The sequence below is a fragment of the Canis aureus genome, chromosome 3, assembly GCF_053574225.1.
Source record: "Canis aureus isolate CA01 chromosome 3, VMU_Caureus_v.1.0, whole genome shotgun sequence".
In the NCBI taxonomy this organism is placed as follows: domain Eukaryota; kingdom Metazoa; phylum Chordata; class Mammalia; order Carnivora; family Canidae; genus Canis; species Canis aureus.
The window spans coordinates 85,362,609-85,388,205 of NC_135613.1; the positions used below are offsets into that span (position 1 = coordinate 85,362,609).

At 46.0% G+C, this 25,597-nt stretch overlaps 1 protein-coding gene across 6 annotated transcripts; it reads left to right on the forward strand.

Annotated features, from left to right (window-relative positions):
* The first annotated feature begins 5,186 nt into the window (after positions 1–5,186).
* On the forward strand, positions 5,187–25,039 carry LOC144311541 (uncharacterized). Of its 6 annotated transcripts, none has more exons than XR_013377146.1 (4): positions 5,187–5,646; positions 12,242–12,330; positions 14,180–14,470; positions 24,661–25,039. XR_013377146.1 is itself a non-coding variant. In XM_077894207.1 (4 exons), exons 1-3 carry the CDS (start codon positions 5,813–5,815, stop codon positions 14,329–14,331), a joined length of 816 nt encoding a protein of 271 aa, XP_077750333.1. In that variant the 5' UTR covers positions 5,187–5,812; the 3' UTR covers positions 14,332–14,470; positions 24,661–25,039. The 6 variants fall into 6 exon arrangements, 5 of the variants coding, with proteins under 5 accessions (XP_077750333.1, XP_077750335.1, XP_077750332.1 ...); XM_077894207.1 differs by having other exon boundaries at positions 5,187–6,387; XM_077894209.1 differs by lacking the exons at positions 12,242–12,330; positions 14,180–14,470; positions 24,661–25,039 and adding exons at positions 7,685–7,842; positions 8,486–9,225; positions 9,350–10,035 and having other exon boundaries at positions 5,187–6,387.
* Positions 25,040–25,597: the final 558 nt, after the last annotated feature.

The following is a 25,597-nucleotide window of genomic DNA, read 5'->3' on the forward strand; positions in this document are numbered from 1 at the left end:
CGGCTACCCTGCTCCGCGGGCCGAGGGAGGGCTGCCCCTCCGTCGGAGGCCAGACGGGCCTGATTCACCCCACTGCCTCCCTGGACCACTTTTTCCTGCCCAGTGACTGCTTGATTCATCAGGTACATCCTCCCTGGGCAGGCTCCTGGAGACACATCTCCTAGAAAGACAAATGAACTATGACTCTTCGGGGGGTTTCTGTCCACAACTCAGTGGGGGAGAGACTCTCCACTTCCCAGGGTGCAGCCCCAAGAACTCGCTGCTGCTCTTCCCATGTTTGGACAACGATGACTAAAGGCCACACGCTTCCAGCCAAGTGTCGGTGATTGGAGGGCAGGCTTGAAAACAGCAGCTTTTCCAGAGGTCGACAAGCATTTGGGGACATATTTTTCACCTGAGCAGGGCTATGCAGATCGCCCAGCACCTGGGACAGATTGCTGTGCGGGTCCCCGGGCTGTGGAGGCGCAGAGAGAGGAGGCCGCCCCCACAGAAGGAAACAGAGCCCTGACTCTGCAGCTGCAGTTGGGAACCTGACGGGGGGGGGGGGGGGGTGGCTGGGGGATGTGGTGTAGCCTCTGTGTTCAGATCTGGGGAGCAGCATCCCCCCCACTCCCTTGCAGGACTGGGGGGGAGTGGGGAGTCAGTCCCCTGGTTAGCAATCGGGAGCATAGAGCTTTGCAGAAATAGGGAAACGTATGGATGCCAGCGAGGGGAGAGGGCCCTTGGGTTAGTGCCTGTGGATCCCACTGAGGTCCAAGACCCGGACACAAGCAGGAATGGCTCCACTCTCGTCCTCCAGGAGCCTCGATGTGTGCCCGAGGCCCTACATGTGTGACTCCCTTAACCCTCCCAACACTGCTCTGAGGTGGCTAGGTTCTTTTATTCCCATTCCGTTGATGGAAAAATTGATGCCTAAGAGGAGACGTGAGTTGTCCAAGAGCACATCCTGTTAGGGGGAGCCTGTGGGGACTGAGGAAGCTCAGCTGTGCCCTGCAGGTACAGTGAGTGGTTTGTGGGTTGTGAAGACACGGTTTGGGGTCCCAGGAGCCGTCTCTGCCCCCGGCACTGTCCTACTCTTGGCAACACCAACCTCCCCCTCCCTAGCACCGCTGTGGGGACTTTGGCTGCCTTGCCGTAGGGCGCGTCCGTCTCCACTCCTGCCCCCTCCACACCTGCTGTCCGAAGTCCCCCCAGGACTCATGCCTGCCCTCACTTCTTTCCCCTTGGCAATACTTCTCCCCCCAGCCCATTGCCCCTGGAAACCTGCACGCCCCCTTTCATTGCCTGTCTGCTGTGTGCTCTGAAATAACCGGGGTGACGGCTAGCAAGGCTGATACAACTGGTCCACACTGGAGCACTGCTGGGAGTGGGATGGCTCAGGCTCTCTTCTCCTGCAAGGGGGGACTCACAGAACCTGCCACGGGTAACGCATGAGCTAGCAAAGCCCTGGTTGTGAGTTCATGATCTACAACGGCAGCTCCTACCCTAGGTCAACAAGTGGATGGGAGTGACACGGTTGCTGCTGCCAAAATAAAGATTCCCGCTCTCAGAACTTAACACCACTCATCAATCCTTTTACTTGCTTTTGATCGGTTCTTTCTCCCGATGCTTTCCAAGTCTTTCAGAATTTTTCTCCAGTATTTCATCTTTTCCCATGTCTTTAGCTATTTTTTCCTTTGATTTCTTCGCCTCTGCCTGAAAGTGTACTGCTCCCCCCGTGATAGGCTGAAAAAAATGGCATCCCAAAGGTACGTTCACTTCCTAATCCCTGGAATCTGTGACTATCACCCTATATGGCAAAGAGTAAATATTACCTTAAACAGCAAAAGATAGGATTAACTTAAATATTTTGAAAGGAGGGGCTTAACCTGGACCATCAAGATAACCCCTAAGTCCAATCATATAAGTGACCTTATACGAGAGGCAGGAAGTTCTGAGAAAAATACATAGAGAAGGCAAAAACAGAGATAGAAACTTGGATTAGTCAGTTTTTTTCCTAAGAAACAGAACTTATATATATTATATATACATATTCATATACGTACAGTTCTGTTCTATATACATAGAAGCAATATATATGTAATATAAATATATATAATATAAACAATGATGTGTACATATGTTATATACACACACCACTGACACTTGAACAACACAGATTTGAACGGTGTGGGTCCACTTATTTTTTAATAGATATAACACAGTAAATGTATTCTTTTTTCTTTCCTAAGATTTTCTTAGCATTCTTTTCTCTTACTTGCTTTATTGTAAGAATACAGTATATGATATATATAACATACAAAATATGTGTTGTTCAACTATTTATGTTCTTGGTAGGGCTTCCAGTCAACAGTAGTGTATTAGGAATTAAGTTTTGGGGGAGTCAAAAGTCGTACAGCGATTATTGGCTGTGTCTACATATACACGTCTATGAGATTTATTTTGAGGAATTGAAGGAATTGACTCACAGAACTAGACACACTGAGAAATCCCACACAATCTATTCTCTGTTAGCTGCAGACCAAGGAGAGCCAATGGTGTGGCTCCAGTCTGAGTCTGAAGGCCTGAGGACCAGGACAGTCAATAGAGTAAGTCTCAGTTGAGGGCAGGGTAACATCCATTCTCTGGCTCACATAGTCCGGCAGAAAGCAAATTCTCCCTTCCTCTGACTTTTTCTTCTATTCAAGCCCTCAACAGATGGGATGATGCCCACCTATACTGTAGAGGGCAACCTGCTTTACTCGGCCTATTGAGTCAGATGCGAATCCCACCTAAAAAAAAAAAAAAATCCTCAGACACGCCCAGAAATAATGTTTATCCAAATATCTGGGCATCCTGTAACCCAGTCCAGTTGACACATAAAATTAATCATCACAGTGATGTAGCCACTAGTCAGGGAATGCCAGCAGCTCCCAGAATTTGGGAGAGGCAAGGATTCGATTTGCCCGAGGAGGCTTTGGAGAGGGCATGGGCCTGCCGATGATGCCTTGATTTTGGACTTCTGCATCCAGATCCGTGAGAGAATTAATATCTATTGTTTTAAGCCACCCAGTGTTTGAAATTTTGTGGCAGTAGCTCCAGGCAACTAATACTCCCCACTGTGTAAAATCATTGTCCCCACACACTGCCCCTCCCAGCAGCTGCTGAATGCCTTTGAGGCCGTTATTACGCCAACATTATAGTCCATGATCCCTTTCCAGCTCCCCACACCAGGTGCCTCTCTTCATGCCCTGCCCTGAGGAGGAACCTCTTGACGGTCTAGCCCACTGGCCAGGTCTGCCGCCTTCCTGCTTCCCGCGTCTGGCATCACATCTGCTCCTGTCCGTCGTTTCCTGGTTGACTTCTGCTTCCTCTCGGACTTCCCTTCCTCTGCCAACCTTTGAACAATTGGCTTTCATCCGGGTCCTTTCCTTGACCCAACACTTGCTTTAGTCCATGACCCCCACTCCCAAAGGTTTAGGTAGAAGGCCCGTGGTCATCTGGGAGGGCTCTGCTCAAGTCTTCCTCCAAACCTCAATTACTACTCTGTTTCTGCCCTCAGCTCCTAAGGCCTAAGCTGACCTTGCCTCTTCTGGATCTGTGACAATCAGAAGCTCCAATCACACTTTGCCACGAAACCCAGAAGCGTATTCAATCGACCAGAAGAGACCCCTGCTGCAGCCAGGAGCCTGCACACAGACTCTATTAGAGCCCATTGTCTGCTGCCCTTGCTTTGCAAACACTCTCTGTCCTGCACTGTGATGGCACCGCCAGAGGGGGGCCAGGAATACCTTCTCTGCAGCTGGGGGTCACACAGGCCTCAATCCCTTCACCAGGTAATTTCATCAGTGTGGTTTTGGTTTGCTTTAGTGTGTGCACACGTGTGTGTGTGCGTGAGTGTGTGTCTTAAGCTCAGTCAATAGTTCCTGAAGCTATGCTGCTGGCATTCAGCATGAGCCCAGCCCCTCTGGCGCTGACTCACCTGACCATGTGATGCGTTCTCTCCTCCATTTGCTCTCAAACAAGAAAGGATCAGCAACAGGACTTGCAGAGGAATAAGTGAGGCGGTCAGCCACTGTCTGGGTCAGCCGGAGAGGCGGCCCAAGATCCTGGAAACTCTGGCTATTTATAATAGGCCGGGCTGGTGCCTTTGTATTTTTAGAGTCACTTTCTATCAACTCTCAAAACTGAGAACCAGAATCATTTCCCAGATTACACTGACTTCGGCAGGCGTATTTTCAGCACTTAAATAGGCTTCTCTGAACATGATAAGCTCCCAGCTCTGAGAGGGTGACTCCCGAGTGTTTTCCTAGGCCACCCGCAGGCTTTGTCTTACCATCATCTGCCTGGAAGTCATCGCTGCCTTGATGTCCTACATGCACCTCACGCTCAGGTTCCAAGCTGAATTTGTTATCTTTCTCCTGCTATATTTTATTTTATTTTTCTAAATTAATCACCATATTTGTCAGTGGCCCCATCTCCTAGTGACCTCTGCTGGAGAATGGACATCACTCTTGACCACTCCCTGCCTTCCCATTCCTTCTCTTACAGTTTATTTAGCACTTCGTCTATGTCGTTCTGCAATCTTTCCCCTGTCCTTTCTACAACTCCCTTGATTGTGTATGTCCTTGGACAAGCTCTTGACCTTCCCGGACTTTATTTTTCTCTCCTGCAAAATCAAAATTGTAATAGTGCTTTCCTAGGAGAGCTACTGTGAACATTGAATACATAATACTTTGAATGATATCAGGCACGTAATAAGCACTCAGTAAATATTAGCCGTATGATTATTAGTTAAGGTCTTTCTCGTCTGTATAGAGCTGTGTTGTTGACAATTGGGCTTTTTGCCTTATTTTGTTCTGCTCAAAAGTACTCTTTCCGGAGCTACTGGAGAAGGTGATGGCTTAACACCCGAATCTAGGCGTATCATTCCTCTTTGAAACTCTCCGATTGTTTCCTGTTACCTTTGGGATAACGTGGAGCTTCTCACAAAGGTAAATGAGCTCCTCCATGACGTGGTTACTGTCCAATACTCCAGCTTTGCCCCTGGCATTTTCCGACGCATATTTTATGCTCTGTCGACGCTAAACTGTGTAGATAATAACTTCATCGCTGGAGCAGGAGAATGGGTGCTCATGCTCATGCAATTCTCTGAGGTGCCCCACCCCCTCTTGAACCCGCTTGGCCAACCTTGGTCACTTCAAGCCTTGGTTCATGTGTGCTCCCTGCGTCCCACCCTCAGCACCTTTCTGGACTTGGCTACGGGCCCCTAACTCAGCCTCTGCATGTACGTATGTTGCAGAATTCAACAACTGTATGTGGGATTCCGTGTTGTGTCCTCTACGTCTTCTCCTCCTTTGCACCTGCAGCGTGTGGTGTGGCCCGCAGCAGGTGCCTAAATGCCTGCTGTGCTTAACTGTCTCCCCTTTTTCTAGGCTTAGGTTCTCACTAAGTGTGTCCACGGAGACCACTGCCTTACAAGGGTGGTGAATCGGGGATGCGGGACAACAGGTCTGTGAGGTTCCAGGGGCTTCCTGGTAGACTACAGTGTGGACAGCGTCTCTGGGAGCCAGGCCCCCCCGGTGGCCCTCCAGGAGAGGCCATGACAGGAAGAGCATAATCATTAAGGAACAACGTCTCTGAACACGATTAAAGCTAACGTCTGTGGTCAGTGAAGGCCCCAGAGGCCAGGGATAAAATGCAGAAGGCCGGAGCCCTGGGCTCAGACAGGGGCTAGGGAAGTGAAACGGCTGCGGGGGGGGGGGGGGTGCGATGCTCAGAGAGGCACAGCTGGAAGGAACAGGCACGTTTCCAGAAGGCACCCCCACTAGGGATGGGAAGTAGGGGATGGAGGGGTTTGACTGGGGCTGCCCAGCAGGGAAGGTCGCTCTTCCGCCCTTGCGCAGGCACATGGCAACCCATGTCTCAGGGCAGAAAGGCACAGGAGTTTGGGCGAAGCAGGGTGACAATGGCTCTCAGTGGCGAAGTCACCTCTCAGCAGAAGCCAGGAGAGGTGACTCCGGCGGGTCTCAGGGATGTGGTCAGGGTGGACTTTGGTAGAGCTGTTGAACTGGTGGCAGCAGTGGGAATAGGTCACCAGGCAGCGGGGCCTGGGCTCCGGGGCCTGGATTGGGGAAGGCAGCTAATTCCAACTGCCATGGAATGCCACTGGGGCGCTGCTGGCGAGTCTGGGGTCCCCCACCTGGGGACAGGATGCGGCATCGCTCTAAGAGCTCTCCGGGGCACAGGGGACGCGCCTCTCACGTGGAGGGTGACAGGTGTCCCGATTTCGGTGATATTCCAGAGGACAGGGAGCCCAATATGTCTTCGAGGAATAGGGTTTGCAGTAGGTTGGTGGGGAGCGGGGCAGAAAGCAAGGCGAAGCCCGCAGGTGGGTACTTCCCGCAGGTGAGCACAGAGGCAGACACCCGGGGGGGTTCGTGGGGTCCCCCGGGGTTCCAGCGGGGCGGGGCCAAGGAAGACAGGGACCCCCCCCCTTCCATTGCTGCCTCTCTCGAGCCCTGGGACGCTTCTTGGTCAGGCTGCGAGGCCCCAGAACGGCTTCGCCCCCTTCCAGCACCAGCCCAGGCCGGATTCTCGCTGGGCTTGGCCGTTCCCCAGGACTTCCCGGAGGTCCCAGGGTCCTCAGGCACCTGTTCAAGGGCTCTGTGACCTTGTCTGTCCTGGAAGTGCTTCCCCATCTCGCGGGGCCCCCAGTCTAGGCTGGGTCCTGTCCTCTTAGGAGCCGCGCACAACAGCTGTCGGTCCTTCTTCGGGGATTTTTTTTCTTTTATTTTGGCTGGTTCTTCAGCGTTTCCTGGGTTCGCTGCCCCAGATGACGGATCTTCCAGAAGAGCCCTCTTCACCTCCTGTACGCTGGCAGGAAAGCAATTTATCACTGCATTTTAAAAAATCCTCATTAAGGCAAATTAAGGCAGCAACGCTGGCAACAGAGGGTTTTCTGAAAAAAAAAAATAGCGTTCATGAAATATTTATTAAAACAGCCATTGTAATAAATATTTGAAAACCAGTTATTAACGTTAAATCATATCAGTGTCAAGCATACGTTATACACCGTCTGTTCTGCTAATTGAGTGTCGGGGTCAGACTCTCCGTCTCCTGGCAGGTCAGCTGGGGCGGCGGGTCCGAGCGCTGGGCCCGCGTCCGGAAGCCCGTGCTGAGGACTGCTCTAGAGCCCGATCCCCAGATCCCGCACCCAAGGAGCACCTGCCACGGGCCTCTGCCGCGTCTGGCCCAGCTCCGGGGTGGGGGGGGCGGCTGGGGAGGAGGGAATGTGGCAGGCGGACACGGGCCCCCGACAAGGAGAGCTCCGTGTGCCGGCCTGTGTGGTTTCTTGGGAGAAGAGGATTGCCGCAGTTTAGGAAATGCTCGAGGTCACACGTGGGATAGCCCCAGGCCCAGCCCACTGTGAGTTTTCATCGTACAACTTGGTTTTTTTTTTTTGGTTTCTATTTGTTTAGCTTTCCCTTCTTGATAAACATAATGTGTCCATCCCCGTGCCTGTCAATGCCCCGGCCGCCCTGTGACACACACGGGGCACCCCCCTCCGTGCCGCTGCCCCCCAACTTCTCCCCTCTGCTCACCTTCTTCATCCTCTGCTGGCAACTGGCCCTTCACCTTGCCACGTGTCATCTCATTCCCATCTTTACCTCCGGTGGCTATTTATTCGCCTTTTTCTTCACAGCAAAGAAATTTTGAAGAAGAAAACACAAATAATCCACAAGCCTATAATCCAGGACAAACATTGCCACTTGGGCCTCCTCTTTGGGCCTCATGGGAACTGCTGTGGGCTTCCTTTGTCCTGCTGTTCCCTTGGCCTGGAATGCTTTTCCCTCCATCTGAGTGAGTAGCTACCTTCCCCCTTCCTTCAATCTTCTGCTGGGGCGCCACCTCGTAGGGTGACAGCCCTATGATAAGCTTTCACAGCTCCCCATACCTGCTCCCACAGACCTCACCGCAGCTGACATTTCTTTCGTTTGGGGGACTAATGGGCCAATGTCTGTGTTTGCAACCAACCGTAAGATCCGTGAGCAGGATTGTATTTTATCCCCTCTTGGAATTCTTACACCAGGCACCGAGCCTGATACACACAGCAAGTGCTCAATAAATATTTGTTGAGCGAATAAAGTAAGGAGGGAATGAATAAGTAGATGTTCCTACGACTCTGTTGCTTCTGGACGAGTTGCGTGAACTCCTACATTTTTGTATCATACAAACACATACTATTTGTATACAACTACATTTATGAACCACTATACATAATGTTATTTATTTATGCACAAACACAACCAATAGGCCTGTTCTGTGCTATTGTTCTGAGTAAGTCAGGCCTCAGAGGCTCAGAGAGGTCAGGTAATTTGTTGAGGGCCACTTAGCTAGTAGAGAGTAGGTCCCAGGCTCACGGACTTCCCATGTCTTCATTCTCTCTCCACCACATCTTGCGGCTCCCTCTGAAGTTTAGCCTGAATATTGTGAACTATTCTAGTGCACAAGCCACAGTGAGCATAAGAGTATGAAGATTAGTTTCCCTGGTGCCAGCATTATCTTTAGCCCCTCCCTGCTCACGTCTATGACCACCGCCGCAGATGGTGTACATCTGGGCCGAAGGTAGGCCCCTGGATCGGAGAAGTGGACCATTAGTGTACTTTGCACCGTTCACAGCCTATGGGGTCCTTGGAAGCTGGGGGTAGGGATGTCCCTTAAAAGGATTCAGGTTTCTGAGTCCTTAACAGTCCCCACATCTGTAAAGATGCTATCACAGTGTCCCAGCAAACATAATCATAATAAAGCTGTTCAAACCTGATGAGGGGGCAAAGCCAATTATTATTTTTCAATACAATACAAGCTGAAAGATTTGCCAATGGGGCAAGATAATTATCCCAGGAGCTTTTCTGAAGGAATGGAATAAATGTTCATTCTATGAACTATCATCTCATGCAAAGCAAAGCAACAAGATAAATCTTACTGTCAGGATAATAACAGATACAGTAAAATCAATATTGATTATTTGGAGAAAAAGGCAGTAAAAATGTTAAGTTCCAAGACTAAAATTATACTAAAAAGCTGGAGTTTAAATACAGAATATGGCTCAGGAATACATATAAAGCATTTTCTGAGCACCTTTACTGATAGTTTATTTCCAGTGTCAACATGCTGTGCTTTACGAGAGGATGTGGCTGCACGTCCAGGGTCCTCAGAAGTGGCAGGCAGAGAGCAGTCCCTCTGGTTTGTATTAATTGGGATCTCGTGGGGTCTATAAATCTCTTACCTTTGTCGCTGGCCCTGCCATATTTCTCCATGGCTGTGGGAAGAAGGGTGGAGATCTATGCGTCCTTCACATTGATCTAAGGGGAAAGAAGAAACACAGAGCTGAAACAGCCAGGAAAGAAGTAAAATCAGCTTCTCCGTAACGGGATGTGGAACATCGGGCGAGCCCCTCACTCAGCTTCCTTCTCTGAAGGGGAGGTGTCTTTGCAGCTGCGATGAAGAACCATCTCTCCACGGAGGCTCACGGGCAAGTCAAGGCCGCTGAAGGCCAAGCAGACGTCAAATGCAGGATAATTTAGTTTATTCTGAAAGGGAACGTGGCCTCATGCGGATGAAGCCCACCCACATTAACAACGAGAAAGCCCATTCCAGTTCAGGGAGATGGAGTCTTGTTCCCTAACACCTACCTCCTCCTCTGTGTTTTCTTGACAGTGCGGTTCAGAGGCAGGGAGTCGGGAAAATGAAAAGAGGAAGATAGGACACAGAGACCACATTTGCGGGGGAAGGATAAAGGTGAAACTAGAAGGAGAAGGGAGAGGATGCTTAGATCTTGGGAGACGTCTGCGGGCACCTATGAGTCCTGCCCGCACTTCTAACTAGGCCCCTAACCCGAGGCAAGCAGCCTATTGCTCAGCCTCTCTGGACCCCAGTATCCTCTTCTCTCAAGGAAGGAGGAAGAACAAGAGGACACCCAAGGCATTCTCAACCCTAGAGCCCCGGAGCCTACAATGCTCTGAATCCTGACTCACCTGCTTTTGATACCTTAGTGATGCGCCCTGTTTTCAAATCCACTTTTAAGGCTGTAAAGTCAATTTCTGTGAAGATAGTCTGTGCATATGGTAATAAACCGAACAGTAGAGCGTGGCCCCTTCCCCACCGCCTTACTAGGGGCCCTATTCTAGGCCCTCTGGGGCCGGGGCTCTCAGTCTGCGCTGCACTTTATTCACTCGGGGACTTAAAAACATCTCGGAGCTCCAGCGTCACCCCGCAGGAATGATATCAGAATCTCCGGGGTGGGGCCCAGACATCCATGATTGTGCTGTGGGGTTAAGGTCGAGACCATGTTCCAACCTAGGAAGTGAGCTTAAAGCTAGATTTCTTGATTTACCCATTTTGGTCACTATTAGTTTACTTCTTACACAAATGATGAAAATTTAGGTTATTATTGCTTCTCTTTCTCATACACACATGTCCTGTTAATATTTAAATTTTCATTACTGTTTTCAAAAATGATCCCATTTAGTTGCATTGAAAATTACTTAAATAGACTTAAACCCTTGTATAAAAACAGCACTGCCTTTTGACAGTATTTTTTTTTTAATATTCTCTGATTAAGAGGAGGCCACGAATACCTTAACTCTCTATTTTTCCTTTACTTCCCCTTCTATATCATGTTCCTTTCTGTCTTGTTGACAAGGCTGATACATCATTTATATTCTGGTCTGCAGCACAAGAAAGGCTTCTGTTTCTCCCTACACACACACACACACACACCCCTACATGGGTTTTCTTTAAAAGTTGAAAACTAATAAATAACATTTAAATTATTGTGACCATGAAAAATATTATTCAATCTCTGGCCAAGGAGAGGGCTGAGATTATATTTTCTTCTCTATGGGTGTCCTCTCGAGGAGACTATTCCTCGATTCAAAGTCAAATAGATTCTCTTTTCTCATACCCTATCATTTGCTTAGAATCATGCCTCACTTTACATTGCCTCTTATTTAGAACATGAATATCTGATACAATATTTTTTTCATGAGGAATAATTACCTTTCTCTTGTACCATTGCCTTTGTAGGGGCTTTAAATGTTTTTCAAACTCTCAGTTACACCATCTACCCTCAGAAGTCTCCACTGTTCCCTGCTCACCTCCATCCTGGGGATCCATGCTACTCCAAACTCTGTGCGTGGCTTTTTAGGCTTCACATAGCAGGTGTTACGACATGGCCTCTGCCATTCCCTTAAAGGAGATCCTGTTTCCTGCATCACATTTTCCTCTTCTGGGATTATGGAGTACACTCTCAAACAATTTTCCCCCCAAAGTTGGTTTAGAAGTAAAGTTTTCTAGCCCCTACATTTGTAAGAGTGAGTTTCTACCCTTACAGCTGGTTGATTGTCCAGGTGAGCACTCTGGATTAAAATTCTATTCCCTTCAAACATCGTAAGCATGGCAGGTTGCTAGTAAGGCGGGATGTGGGCCCGATTCTCATACCTGCATAGGCAACTTTATTTTGTTCCTCTGAAAGCTTTCAGAATTCTCTTTTTGTCAGTGAAACATATGTAGATGTAAACTTTTTTTTTAAATCTAAAAACTCATTATTTTTCAACTCTGGAAATTCTCATCTATTGTTTTGTCCACGATTGTCTCTTCCCATTATCCCATTTTCTCTCTCGAAGGCTCACTTTAGCTGGTGTTAGATCTTTTGACCTGCTCCTCCTTACCTCTTACATTTCCCTTTAATTTCTTTGTCTTTGATTTTTTGTTTTATATCTGGGCTATTTTCTTAATTTCGTTTTCGAGTTATAGCTCTTAAAATCTGTCAATTGTATTTTTCACGTTCGTGAGCCCATGCTCGCCGTCCGGTTTTTCTCTTTTTCCTAATGGGGAAAGTATCTTCTCCAATCCATCAGTGATAATGATGATGCGATGGTGACGATGATGAAAGTTCTCTTCTGGTTTTAAAATCATGCCTCATCTTGCAGGTTTTTTGTTTTTCCTGTTTGTTTGTCTAAGCCTTTGTCTTTCCTGCTCCTGGTTCCCCCATGCCAAGCAATCCTTATTTACATAGTGATACTTAAGAGAATAATTGGGAATTCTGACTGTGGGCTCTGGGGCGTAAGAGGCAGACCCCAACAAAGAGTGTCAACGTGCTGAACTAAAAGCCTTCACTTTCTGCAACGTGTTTGACTTCCTCAGCAAACATTTTTATCCTCCTGTATTTTCAGACTGACTTTTCATTCCCTCCCTCCAGGATGCCTGCCCTTTCCCAGCTCAGAACCTCACAGGGTTCCGTGGGGCAGGATGGAGACACCTCACCTCGCAGCTGCCTGCAGGATGCAGGTAATCTTCTGTACCCGCTTCATTATTCAGCTCTGCTTCCTGTCTCTGAGAAATGCATTAAAATGCCTGCTTGTGAATGACACCCCCATATCCAAGCCTCTCTTCTCATAGCTATTCCATATTAGTAATATTTTATTTCTTTTTACACATCTGTAGTTATATTTCAATTGTTTTTTTTTAGAGGAAACTGGAAGCAAATGAGTGTTGATCTAGTCCACCATTTTAATCCCAGCAGAGTACTTTATGACATTACATTATTGCTAGAAAAAAGATCCTCGGCTCCAGTTAATCTTTAACTCATCTGAAGTTTTGTTCTGGACAGGACAGCTATCTGGAAAGTAAACATTTTCCGGACTCAATTGTCAGGGATCCAAGCTATGCTACCCTAAGCCAGATAAAACCCAGTCAAGGACTGGCAGTTCCTCTCCTCTGTGATAGGGCACCCCGTGATCCCCGAACCACAGTCCCAGAGAAACATACAGAATCGGACAAAACCTCTAAGATTATCTGTAACAGCCCCTCCTTTAGGAACAAGGAAGCAGCAGCTCAGAGAAACTGACCTGCCCAAACCACACAGCCAACCAACCGGGACCTTCGCTCGTTCCATTGCACTCTGCACGATGACACCCTTCGTTCTAGCTGAATTGGAGTTGATTAAAATCTAATTCAGATCCTGTAACTAGTGGTTAAAAGGCTGCATTTGTCCAGGCACAGCTCAAGAAGTACACATGTGGTCGCATCAGAGAATCACGACTTCTAACAGCTGCTGACATTAAGATACAACTCAAAGTTTTTACGGGCATTCCTGAGGAGACCACATGATGGACTCAAGATGTTGACATGTATGGATTCCCCCCGGTTTCAGCAAGGCATTTTGGGGCCTGGTCTTGAGAAGTCAAGGCCAGCAATGGCTTCAGCAGACCAAAGCAGGGTGATCCAGAGACCTGGCAGGGGCCAGAGGGAGCACAGTTGCAGGGACATGGCCCAGGAGGCCCCTCCGCGAGCGGATGGCTCATCCCTTCACACCAGTACAGACCTAGGGCTCCACATGCCCCAAGTGGTTTTCTCTAAGCCCAAGTGCATTCATGTTATTTACAAAGCAGATCATCCGAATTGCCGGAGACTACATATTTTTTTTCAGTCAAAAAAAAAAAAATCCAAAACAAAACAAAAAAAGGGGGATAATGAAGCCCAACCCAGACCTGGCTCACATAAAAGCTGATGTAAAAGAGATTTACAGCAGTGTACTGCCGTGCTTTTATGTGAAACTGGGCTTCAGAGGGGGCCCATCCATCTCTGAGGAAGCTGAAGTGAGCGAGATTTAAAAGACGGTCTTTCTTTGTTCCGTAATAGGTTGGACACTTCAGAGTAAAAAGAATCAAAAGGTGTTAAGCATGATATTTATAACGGCAACATTGCACACCTATTTTGGTAATAGGCTTTAAGTACTTAAGACATAGAATCATCTTATATTTCATGCGCCAGGCTGTGTCTCTTCCTTTGTAAATTTGTCACATAGGAGTGATGTCAACACTGGGCTCAGATAGATGGTTTTAAACCTGAGAGTTGACGGCCAGGGCCTTCGTTAGCTTGGTGTTCAGAAGGTCTTAAATTCCCAGGATGATTCTAAAGGCATGTAAATGGGTTGTGTCGCAGGAGAGAAGACCACATTCTACACAATGGGAAAAACTCTGAGTAATAATTACAAAGTTTATTTAGCCTTCCAGAAGTTTAGTCTGTATATCACGAGATAGTCAGAAATTGGATATATCCTGAAGGTTTCTCCCAACTCTCTCTTTCTTGTTAATCTTTGAGACAAAGGGAGAATCATCTGTGATCTCTTTTGCAGCAAGGGCATTACCCTACAGGTGGAATGGGACATTTTTGAAGAATTCACGAGGTCCCGTCCTAGGGGTCACCGACCGCTTTGGACACCTCGTGGTCCTCCTGGGTGCCTGGGAGAGGACAGGAGAGTCTGTTGAAGGCAGCAAGGGAAACTGAGAAGTTTGTACTAGCGCGATGAAGCAGGAGGTGAGGCTCTGGGATCGCACGACTGTCATAAAAGAAGCCGAGGAACTTCCTCATTCATGTCTGCTTGAGGAAATGCTGCAGAAACTAGAGGCACGTTATGCTGGATGAGGTGAGAATGTGTTTCAGGGTCACGTAAGGGCGCCCGAGCTTTGCAGGGAAAGTTGAAATGAGAACAATGTCCATATTGAGTGCAAAACAATTAGATGAGACAGTAAGAAGACACAAAGAGACATACGGGGAGGAAAAGTTGATTAATTTCCCCACTTCTGGTGTGAAAAGTTCATCACCTGAAAAGCCAAGAGTGCATTGAATAACTAGGTAATAATGCATTTCACTGTCATGATGGCTCCCTTAATTCATTCCTCCCCCACACACCCCTTAGGTTCCTGTCTCCGGTTATAATATCAATGTATATTTTTTGGTGCCTCTTTGGTCCCAGAGGTGTTGGGGTTTTGTTGTTATTGTTGCTGTTGCTTAATGATCTCCCTGCAAGGGTCAGTGGCAAGTTCTCACTGTTAAAAAGGGAATAAGAAGGTAACACAGATGATAAAAATAGACTCTCCTGGGCCTGTGCTGTCTCACTGACTGGAGCAGGCCAACCTAAGAGCACCACGGTGATCTCGAGGGTCTCGTGGCCCCACGTTCCAAGAGGAAATAGGAGTTAATATTTTTAAAAATTTTCTGTAAGAATCTTCAGTGCACCAAACTTTTGGAGTCCCATAAGAACCCTCAAATGTATATTCATAAATATATGTGTACTTAAAATTTTGCATGTGTTTCATACCATCTTCCCTCCTTGTCAGTCATGGATCCAATAATAGTAGTAAGTATAAGAACAACGTATGCTACTATATACGGTCCTATCCTCTTTTTCTGGAAGATTTCCGAGTAGACAAGAGAGCTGTTAGCCTACCCGTTATGCATATTTCTCTCCAGGGCGAACTAAGACCCAGATGCTCATAACACCAAACTAAGCACACGCGTGGCCATTACCTGGATTTTGTTCAGTGAGGACAGCCCCGCACCTAAAGAACATAAAATATTTTGATCTCATCTTGTCCGGTTTCAGGCCTGAATTTTTCACTCGAGTCACGCTCAGGGCTCACCCTCATTAGCTAATGACTCATCTCTGTTTTGCTCTGTGCTGCGTAGATGAGCTCCTGCTTAGGGTGGGCACCCCCCACCCCCCGCCCGGTCTCCCGGAAGGCTCCATGTACACTCTGCAGTGTAAACGACAGGGGGAATTTCATTAGAGCAATAGAATTTAATTATCCGTTTTTAGAATTGAGCGAGGATGCAAGGCTAACAGCTCGGCACTCGCCAGAAGCGCCGGGGGACCATCTTCTCTGAAGATAAGTGTGTGCGGTTGTGTTCAGAGCCTGCGTTTTCATGCTCCTTCTGCAAACCTACAGAGACTCTGCTCCATTCCCCACTGCCAAGCTCACTTCAAACCCTGCTGGGTACTGAGCCCGAATCCTAGGCAGAGAATCCCAAACATTAGATCTCTCAAAAGTTTTTATTTTGATCATGTTTCCATTTATCTTGTTTTTGTCACTTACTCTTTTATCCTCAGTCCCACATATGCCCAGGTCGGTTTATTGCCTTCTCCCATCACCGAGTTCCATTTCTCTTTGAGTTATTTTTTACAGTTGGATTAGGTAGTTTTGTGGGGGGGGGAGTAGAATCATTTCGGGTTTGCCCCTGTTTGAACTTACTTTGTGCCTCCGCGCCTCCCACTGAACGGGTGGGAAGACGTGCAGGATCTGACACTCAGGAAACTCAGTCCTCCAGTCGCTGGGGAGCCGAGATTGGTCCCCGAGCAATGGTGCCACCCTCGAAAACCTCTCCTCCCGACTTCCTCGATGATGTGTGCAAGTGCGCACGGAGTGAATGACACATGATATGTAGGCGCAAGGGCGTTTCAATGTGAGGAAGCATGTTCCGATTTTCTCAGTTTACTCATTTCTCCCTGACATTCGGTTTGGTTTACCTATCGGGCAAGCCTCTGTGATGTTCCCGGACAAAGGGAAAAGGAAGAGCCTTGAAGTTGGCAGAGTCCCCTTTGAACATACCCTCCTCTCCCTTCTGACAGTTGAGAGAACTCTTGACTTTAGAGCTCAAAGCCCTGAGCCCCCTCCCCGACCCCAGATTTGGCTGTCTCACTTCCTAATTGGCGCACCCACTTGGGTGTCTACAGCTCTCTCCGTGGAACATTTCTCAGCGTCTCGATGCCCCCATCTTTCCTGTCTTTGTAGATGATTGCATCACTGATTTAGTTGCTGGAGCAACTCTATTTAATTGCTTAAGTGAGGACGTCTCCTTGCTTCCTCTTTTTTCTTAATTGCATCACCCCAAACACAAATCTAACAGTGAGTCCTATCAACTCTACTTCAAAATGACATCCCAAATCTGTCTTTTCTCACACTCTAGTCTCGGGTCCCATAAACTTTTATTGGACTTTTGCATGAGCCTCTCATCTCTCCCTCGCTCTGTCATCTACCTATCAATCATTTACCTAATTTTAAAATAGGGAACAAGAGATCAGTTTTTCACAGTTTAATAAATCGTAAAAGGGCATAAGGAAGAAGTGCCCCTCATAAGACTGTACCGCATCTATTCACTCGCCTATAAGCAGCATCAAATAAAACAGCAACACAAATAACAACTTTTGGGCCAAATCATATGCAATTGCTGATGTTTAAAAATTATTTTGACCTCCAAAATGATAATTGCATATGCTTTGACCTATTAGCAGTTTCTTATAACCACTTTTAGGTAATTTGCAACGTATTTACATACAAATCCCAACAAAGTCTCGTTTGTACCCTGCCCCCCATTTTACATAAAAGCGCAGCATCCTTTACAATCTGGTTTGCATCAGCTTCTTTTTCATTTAATAATATATCTTAGAGATATTTTGTTAATCTTAAATTTTAAAAAATCTTTTTTTTTTTTTAAAAAAAACAACAGTTGAGCAGTCGCATTATATGCAAAGACCATTATCACTCCACTTCCTTTGCTATTAATGGACAGTTCGGCTGGTTCCAGTATTTTGCTGTGACACCACGCTGTCTTCAGTGAATAACCTTGCACACTCATTGCTTTGTAAGCACTAAACTCCTAGCTGAGCTCTTTGCTGTCACTCTTCCCTTCCTCCCAACCATTCTCTCACAACCAAGGTGATCTTTTAAAAACATAATTCAAATTACGCTAGCCTAATGCTTAAGATCTACCCATGACTCCCCGTCACATTCAGAAAAAAAGCTCCAATGTCGTGACAGGCCTACATGGTCCCACGTGATTCAGTTTCAGCCTATCTCCATCCCTCTCCTGTGCTGCTCTCTCTCTCCAGTGTCACCAAACTTTAGCCTTCTTTGTGTTCCTCAAATATGCCAAGCTTATTCTACATTGTAGAGCCTTTGCTCTGATACCCTAGCATATCCTCTTCTGGATCTCCACACTGCTGTTTCTCTGCCATTTAGGCTGTAGCTTAGATGCAGTGGTACCCTGGCAAATGTTTGACAGCCTGCTCACTCTCTGGAAGAAAGAAGCCATGATTTGTAGCATTTGCCAATTTGTGTAGATATTTTGCCATGGCCTACTTAAAGCTACCAATGTAATGTCAAACAGCTCCCCAAATAGCGGAAATCTTAGCAATCTGTTCTTTTGAATGGTGGCCGGCTCCAGCAAACAGTGCTTTAAATACTGCTTTTCCTGAATACCTAATTTGAACCAGGCCCCAATCACTATTAATTGGTTTCTTTCAATTTTTTTCTTATTTTAACCGTATCACTGTCAACCGAATCTTTTGTTGTTCATTTACTTATTTAACTATCGAATGATTCCTGGCCCTTCCCACCGGACATGTAACACACACACACACACACACACACACACACACACACTCCTGAGGTTTAGGAAAGCAGGGACCTTGTCTGTCCTTTTCAAGACTTCTCTTTGCTTAGATTGGTATCTGGAAAATAATAGGAACTCAGAAAATGTTTGTAGAATGAATATGTGAGTTGAATGGATTTTAATCACCAATTAATTTCCCAGTGAAATTTTGACTCTAGGGCACCTGGTAGCTCCGGGGTTGAGCATCTGCCTTTGGCTCAGGTCGTGATCCCGGAGTCCAGGGACTGAGGTCCGCATCAGCCTGCTTCTCCCTCTGCTGTGTCTCTGCCTCTCTGTGTCCCTCATGAATAAATAAATTAAATCTTAAAAAAAGAAAAAAAGAAATTTGACTCTAAGTCTTTAAACATTGTTCTTCCTCTTTTACATCTGAATACATTCTAAAAACCGGATATGACTCTTAAAGGCCAGACACATTTAAAATTTCTTGGTATGTGGCAACCATTTCTTTGATTGCTTAAATTGCAAATCTCTCTGTGCTCTGATTCCATGTGGCCTACACAGCTTCTCTCTACTACACTCCATGGACTGTGGGTCTGCTCAGTTATTTCCCCCCGCCAAAAGCCATATTGGTTTTCATTTCTGTACCTCTGCATATATTTATTTACCTCTTTTTAGTGTTTCTTCATTCTCCTCTTTACTAATATCAGTTCTCCAAAGTCCAATTCAAATCCTGCTTCAAGGACACCTGGATGGCTCAGTGGTTGAGCGTCTGCCTTCTGCTCAGGGCGTGATCTCGGGGTCCTGGGATCGAGTTCCACATCAGTCTCCCCACAGGGAGCCTGCTTCTCCCTCGGCCTGTGTCTCTGGGTCCCTCTCTCTGTGTCTCTCATGAATAAATAAACAAAATCTTTAAAAAACAAACACATCTTACTTCCTGCTTGAAGATTTCTCCTTGCTCTTCAACCCATAGGGCTATTTCCCTTTTCTGAACTTCTATGGTATCCATAGTTGAGAATATCTCAACACTTGACCTTAAAAAGAGTGTGCATGTTAAATATGGATAGTATACTTTGGTGATATTAGCCAATAATACTAACTTTTTAGGGGTTATATAGAATGTCTTTATTTTTGGAAGACGCATGTTTGAAGTATTTAAGAATGGAGTGTCATAACGTTTATAATTTACTTGCAAATGATTTTTGATATGGCAGGAGAGAGGAAGAGAGAGAGAATGGAAGGAAAATGTTAATAATTGGTGCATCTAGATGGGGAGTATGTAGGTGTTTATTATTATATTATTCTTTCATTATTTCTATACACTTGAAATTTTCAAAATAAAATTGAGAGAGAAGTGATGCCTGAGATATACCTACTAGGGTCTAAGACATATACCTGCCTGTCCCTCACGCATGAAGTATCTGTTGATCCTGACTCAGTAGGTGAAGGAGTTTAGGTCTAGGTAGAGATATTTTTATAAACTTCCTCAGATGATTCTGATGTGTAGTGTTTTAGGTCAGGTTTCCTAGAAGCCAGGTGCAAGACAGTTTTCTTCCAGAAGAGCCCGCTCAGTGGTGCTGATTGAAGACTTCTGCAATTCAGAACCACAGGAAGGAAAACTAATGGGGAGGGGCTGAGATCAGAAGAGAAGAGCAGCTCTCCAAGCTAAGTCTGCCGGCTAGCAGCCTCAGGATGGACGCGCTCTCACCACCACAGGGACTCGTGTGTTGGGGTGTGGGATGGGTCTGTCTCCTGATGACTTCTGGCTGGTTTCCCACATACGTCTGCTCACCACCACGTTGGCCAATCCTGGGGCCCCCTTCACCTGAAAGTCCATGTTCCGTACCTGGGTCCCCGTCTGTGTTCGCCGAGTCAGCAGATTGCACAGCCTCAAGTTGGGATACATAGAAAAGAAGAGCTTAAAGTGACCATATCTATGAAATAGTGGCAAGAAACAAAAACAAAACAAAACAAAACAAAAAACCACCCAAAAAGCTACAAACCCAGAGCTCTCAGCCGAAGGTTGGAGGTTAATCCTGGAAAGCCCAGCCAGGGCGCGTGGAAGCAGACAGAATAGAGGTCCTCTAAACTTCCTTCCCAACTCTAAGGGTCTACAATACTAGATCTCAAGACAAAGAATATGTTTGATCCCAATCTGTAAAATAAATTTGCGAAAGGTCCTATATTTATTTCTTTATGGATTATGTATGTACTATTGTACTAATGTGTTATTTGTATTATAAAACTCATACGTACGTACTTTCAAAGGGTGGCATCAAAATATAAATTAGACAAGCTAATGTTTCCTTGTGGTCCCTGTCAGGTAAGCATACACACCTCCCTCGAGACGCAAACTTTTCGTGTGGGTACCACTGTGATAGTCACAATACTTCCCTTCCCTGCTCCCCTAATACTACTCTGTGGGACCGAAGATTTAGACAACCCACGACATCCAGGCGGGTAGTCTGCGGAGCCACTCAGAGTGAGGGGCTTTGGAGTCAGAGACACCCAGGTGGCCCTGGCGATTTTTAGTGACATGACCTCACACTGGTTACACTTAATTTATTGAGACTCACATTTTTCACTCATAAAATAGATCCAATTATAATAATTGTCCCCAATTTACAAGGTTATTGGGGCAAACGGAGATGAAGCATGGGAAGCTCTTAGTATCATGCTTGGCACATAATAAGGATACAGTTAAAGACAACTGGAATTGAGATTTTAAAATTAATATATGCTTCTTCCTGTCAACCACCTCCTTCCCCAGCATATAGTTAATTGGTACTCGGGCTGGAAGATCCAAGCATCTCAAGAGCACTAAAGCTCACAGCTATGAAGCTGGTTTGTGCCTGGACTCAGGCACCTGCTGCTTCCTCCTGAAAAGTGCCTTCCAGTGTGGCCTCATCCTTCCGGGGCATCTTCACGGAACTCAATGTCATGGAGAAGGGAGAAGGAAACCTTCCCACCGTAAGAGGCCCAGGGACACACAGAGGGAGAAAGAGGGCCTCTGCTTTGGGACAGGACTTGAGGAGTGCCACCTGCCTCCATGGCTCCCACCCAGATGCCTTTTCCTTCTTCCTGAAGAGGGAAGTGGCTCCCTACCACCATCTCTTTCTTTCTGTTTTGGAGTACACAGCATATTACAATTTTTTTCCTGGATTTTTTTCCTAGCCAAGCTTAAAAAAAAAAAAAAAAAAAAAAAGGAGGTGGAACTGGAATCTGCCTTTTTGTATTAGCTGTGTAACATCGGGGAGATTATTCCTCTGAGTATCAATTTATTCATCTGGAAAGTGGGGATAGAAATCAGCATAAAAATGGTGGTGGAAGAAGAAGTGCTTGGTATCTCTTTCCACACCTATGTAAAAGATTACTTTTGGTTCTTCCTCGGAGGGGAAATGGTTGGATAAAATGGCGAAAAAGAAAACAGAAACTCTATTTTGCTGATCCACGCCTCTGTAGATCTTATCATTGAGAGAGAGAGAGAGAGAACACAGGATAGACTAAGGCACCCAAGCGCACAGGAGAGGGAAGGAGAGAGAGAAGGAGGGAGGGCGCTCTTGGTATTTGAGTAAGCAGGCTTCAGAATCGGAGGGAGCAAAATGAAGGGTGAGGAATTTAACTATTATAATTCTGATCTATTGCACCATCTAAAAAAGACATCTATTTGAACTCCTGTACAAGCAGCAATTACCTGGAAAATAAATGTAATAAGAATCTCCTAAGTTGGCAGTAAAATTAGCATCGCTGAATTTTAATTAATAGTCCAGCATGGAAGGAATATACTTCCCCGTAGATGAAAAGAATGGCCTTAACCATGGAGCAAGCTCACAAATCAGTGCTTTCCGTAGATACTTTTTTCTCTCTTAGTTGCCTGGAGATTTTTTGCACCCTGGTATCAATGGGAACTCTCCCAAAGAAATCATATTGATCATTAGCCTCGTCTGTGGGCCTCAGTTTCCTCATTTGTAAATGATAGAAGCGTGGATAGGGAAGACCTGGACCCATGATCTTTGGGGTCCCTATAGCTTCAACGCTCTTTGTGTTTTGATCTGGACCCATGCTGTTTCTGTGTCTCTCTGTTTTCCGTTTTAAACGTCACTATAACTGGGGCTCCTGGGTGGCCCAGTGGGTTAAGTGTCTGATTCTTGATCTCAGTTCAGATCTTGATCTCAGGGTTGTGAGTTCAAGCCCCACTCTGGGTTCCACACATGACCCTAATAATAACAATGATGACAGTAGCAACAGGGTGGGGGGGGGGAGGTGTTATGAAGAACCCAGAACGTGCCACGTGCTGGCTGAAGAGCTTTATAAGTATTATAAGTCGTAGTCATCACAGCATTCCTTTGAGGCAGGTATTATCTGTATGTCTATTTTATAGGTGAGGTGACAAACGCTTAGCAAAACCTAGTCCAAGGCCAACCAGCTGGGCACCAAATGACGATGGGTGGTGTTGCGATGATAAAAATTACCTGAAGTTATATTAGAAATCCTAGATTGCTTTTGAGAGTCAGAGAAATGTCCTGCTTCTGGGACTCTCAGCCTTATCAAGGCCAAGTCTCTCATAAGATTTACCAACCCCCCTCCCGTCTCATTCCCCCGTGGATTCCCTTTCCCCAGTCCCATCAAACACAGTGCAACTATTTTCTTATTCTAGAACTCTGGACATTTTGAGATCACCTTTGGTTTTTTTCCTCTTCTTCATTCTTCATAGCCAAGCATTCATTAAATTCTGTTCTTTCATTACTTAATTAATTCAGTGATAATGTGTCAGATACTGTATGAGAAACTTAATAATAATAGCTCCTTAATTTATATAGTGCTTCAGAGTTTTCAAAGGCATCCACGTGCATTATCTTATTTAATCCTCCCAGCGGTCCCTGAAATAGATGGTCGGTATTTTATGGATGAAAAGGCGGAAGCTCAGAAATGGCTCCCATGAGGCAGAGCTATAATGGAGCCCAGGCATCACTCAGAGTTTAAAGTCCAGTGCTCCCTGCAACGTGGTTCTCCTCAGTGTGTCCTAGAGTTCTATTTCATTCTTCGTTGCCTCAGTTTCTATCAAAGCTAAGCCCACAACAGCTCACCTCTGCTTTCTACAATAGCCCGGGGGTGGGCATCCTTGGTTTCCATCCTATTTCAACCCAGATTTAAACTTGGCCTTGTTTTCGAACCTACGGTGGGCTCCATGTGGGCTTGGATGGAGGTTATAGGCCCTTGAGGAGTTGATCAGCGTTCTCCATCATCTGTCCTTATTCTACATTTGCACACACATGCCCCGAGTTTCTCTCTTATCGTGTGGATCTCCCTCCGGTGTCCAAATACATTAGGCCCATCCACTGAAGTTGTTGTTAACGTATGTGCTTCTCAGCATATCTGGTTCATCTTTATATCCTGGGCACTTGACTCTTAGTCATGCACCTGACGAGCACTCCACACATTGAATAAATGGTTGCCACCTTTGCATTCTATCTTTATCGCTAGCACTAAAAACCTCAATTCTTTTTTTAAATATTTATTTACTTATTTTTGGGGGGGAGGGGTGGGCAGAGGGAGCAGGAGAGAGAATCTCAAGCAGACTCCCCGTTGAGCATTGGAGCCCTACATGGGGCTTGATGCCATGACCCTGAGATCATGACCTGAGCTGAAACCCAGAGTCAGACATAAAAGCCTCAATTCTTACAGGCCCACCTGCATCACCCTGGGGTACTCCTAAATTCTGGTTAGTACTCACTTTATGTCTTTGCTATCAAAGTGTGGACCTACAGGGTAAGCATCATCTGGGACAGAGCTTGTGAAAGTGCAGAATTGCAGAGAATCTCATATTAAGATCTACATTTTAACAAGATTCTCGGTGATTGGTGTGTACAGTAGGTCCTGAGAAGCACTGAACTAAAGTCTCTGGTCATGATGTGATGGGCCACACAGAGGTTTTAATTCATAAAAGCCTCATTTCAATCCCAGCTGTGCCACTTACTAGTCATACGACCTCAAACAAGCTTGTAAAATTCTTTGGGTCTCTGTTTCCTGATACATTAAATCATTAAATGAGGATCATAATAAGCCACCAACCATGAACAAGACATTCTATATGCATCCGTACTAATGATCACAAACTCTTGCATCTCGGTTATTCTTGATCCCATTTTGGAACTGAGGAAAGTGAGCCTGCGTCCTGCTGGCCAGGTACCATGCAATGCATTAGCTGGCGGAGTTGCAATTCAAACCTAATCTATTCGACGATAAATGCCATTTTCACTCCTCTCCACCATTCTGTTTTCTCTATTATCAGGTTAGATCACATATTGTGAAGATCGAAGAAGATTCAGGGTGTTCTGTTCTTTGTGCCCTTGTAGAGCTGCATAGACACTTTATTAGTCATTAATCGTATTACTAGTTTGAATTGTTCTCTAATTGCCTTAAATATTTTACTTTGTTTCCTTGCAGTTAATAGCGCGCTTCCTTATCGCTTGGGTATTTGACGAATTTGAGGTAACGCTCCTTGCTGCAAACAAGAACTATCAAATGTACACGGAATGTACATGTGGATGCTTGCACGAGCTGATTAGTGACGAGCAGAGATGAAATGAAAGGAGGCAGAAAATAAGGAAGAAGAAGATAAATTGGCATTTGATTTATCTGGAGGACGGGAAAGTGTGAAAGAAAATTGATTAGAAGTAGGGCTGGGAACGTAAAAAAGATGAACCTGCAGCATTTTAGATTATTCAAAAAGGAAGTTAGAGAGAATTCTTGAGAATGTCTTAGGCTGAAAACTTAGGACAGGGAACTGGCCATTGGGTTTTAGATATGGATTCCTATCAGCTGCAGAATGACTGTAATATATATATATATATATATATATATATATATATATATATATTAGGAATTGGGACTTTCTCATGCTCTGCTGTTTGTCCTTTTTTGTAAGTTAATGTATCATTCACCCATCACTGCTGCTGGGGGAGTTTAAAATGTGAAGAATAGTAGGGTGATCAAAGCAAGACCTTCCCAACATCGAGAAAGTAGACAGAGTAGGTGTTGTCCCTGGAAGTCGCAGCATGCTTTGTACTAGCACCGAATGCATCCACCGTCACCGTGGACCATCCCCCTGCCTTGGCGAACGAAGTGGCCACCACTGTGCTGGCCTTCAGGAGGGGCCTAACTGCCCATCTTCTGCGTGCCCCCTTCTGGGGGCCTCTGTTCTCAGCCATCGGAGAAACTAAGGCAGCATATCCAATTTCTGCTAGTGCAGGGAGATTTAGAACCTGGGAAGAGAGGGGATCTTAATCCCCTTGGGGTGCCCGGAACTACTTTAGATTTTAACCTCAACCCAAGATATGGGTGGGTCTAGACAACTGCGGAGAATGAATTTCTTCAGGAATGG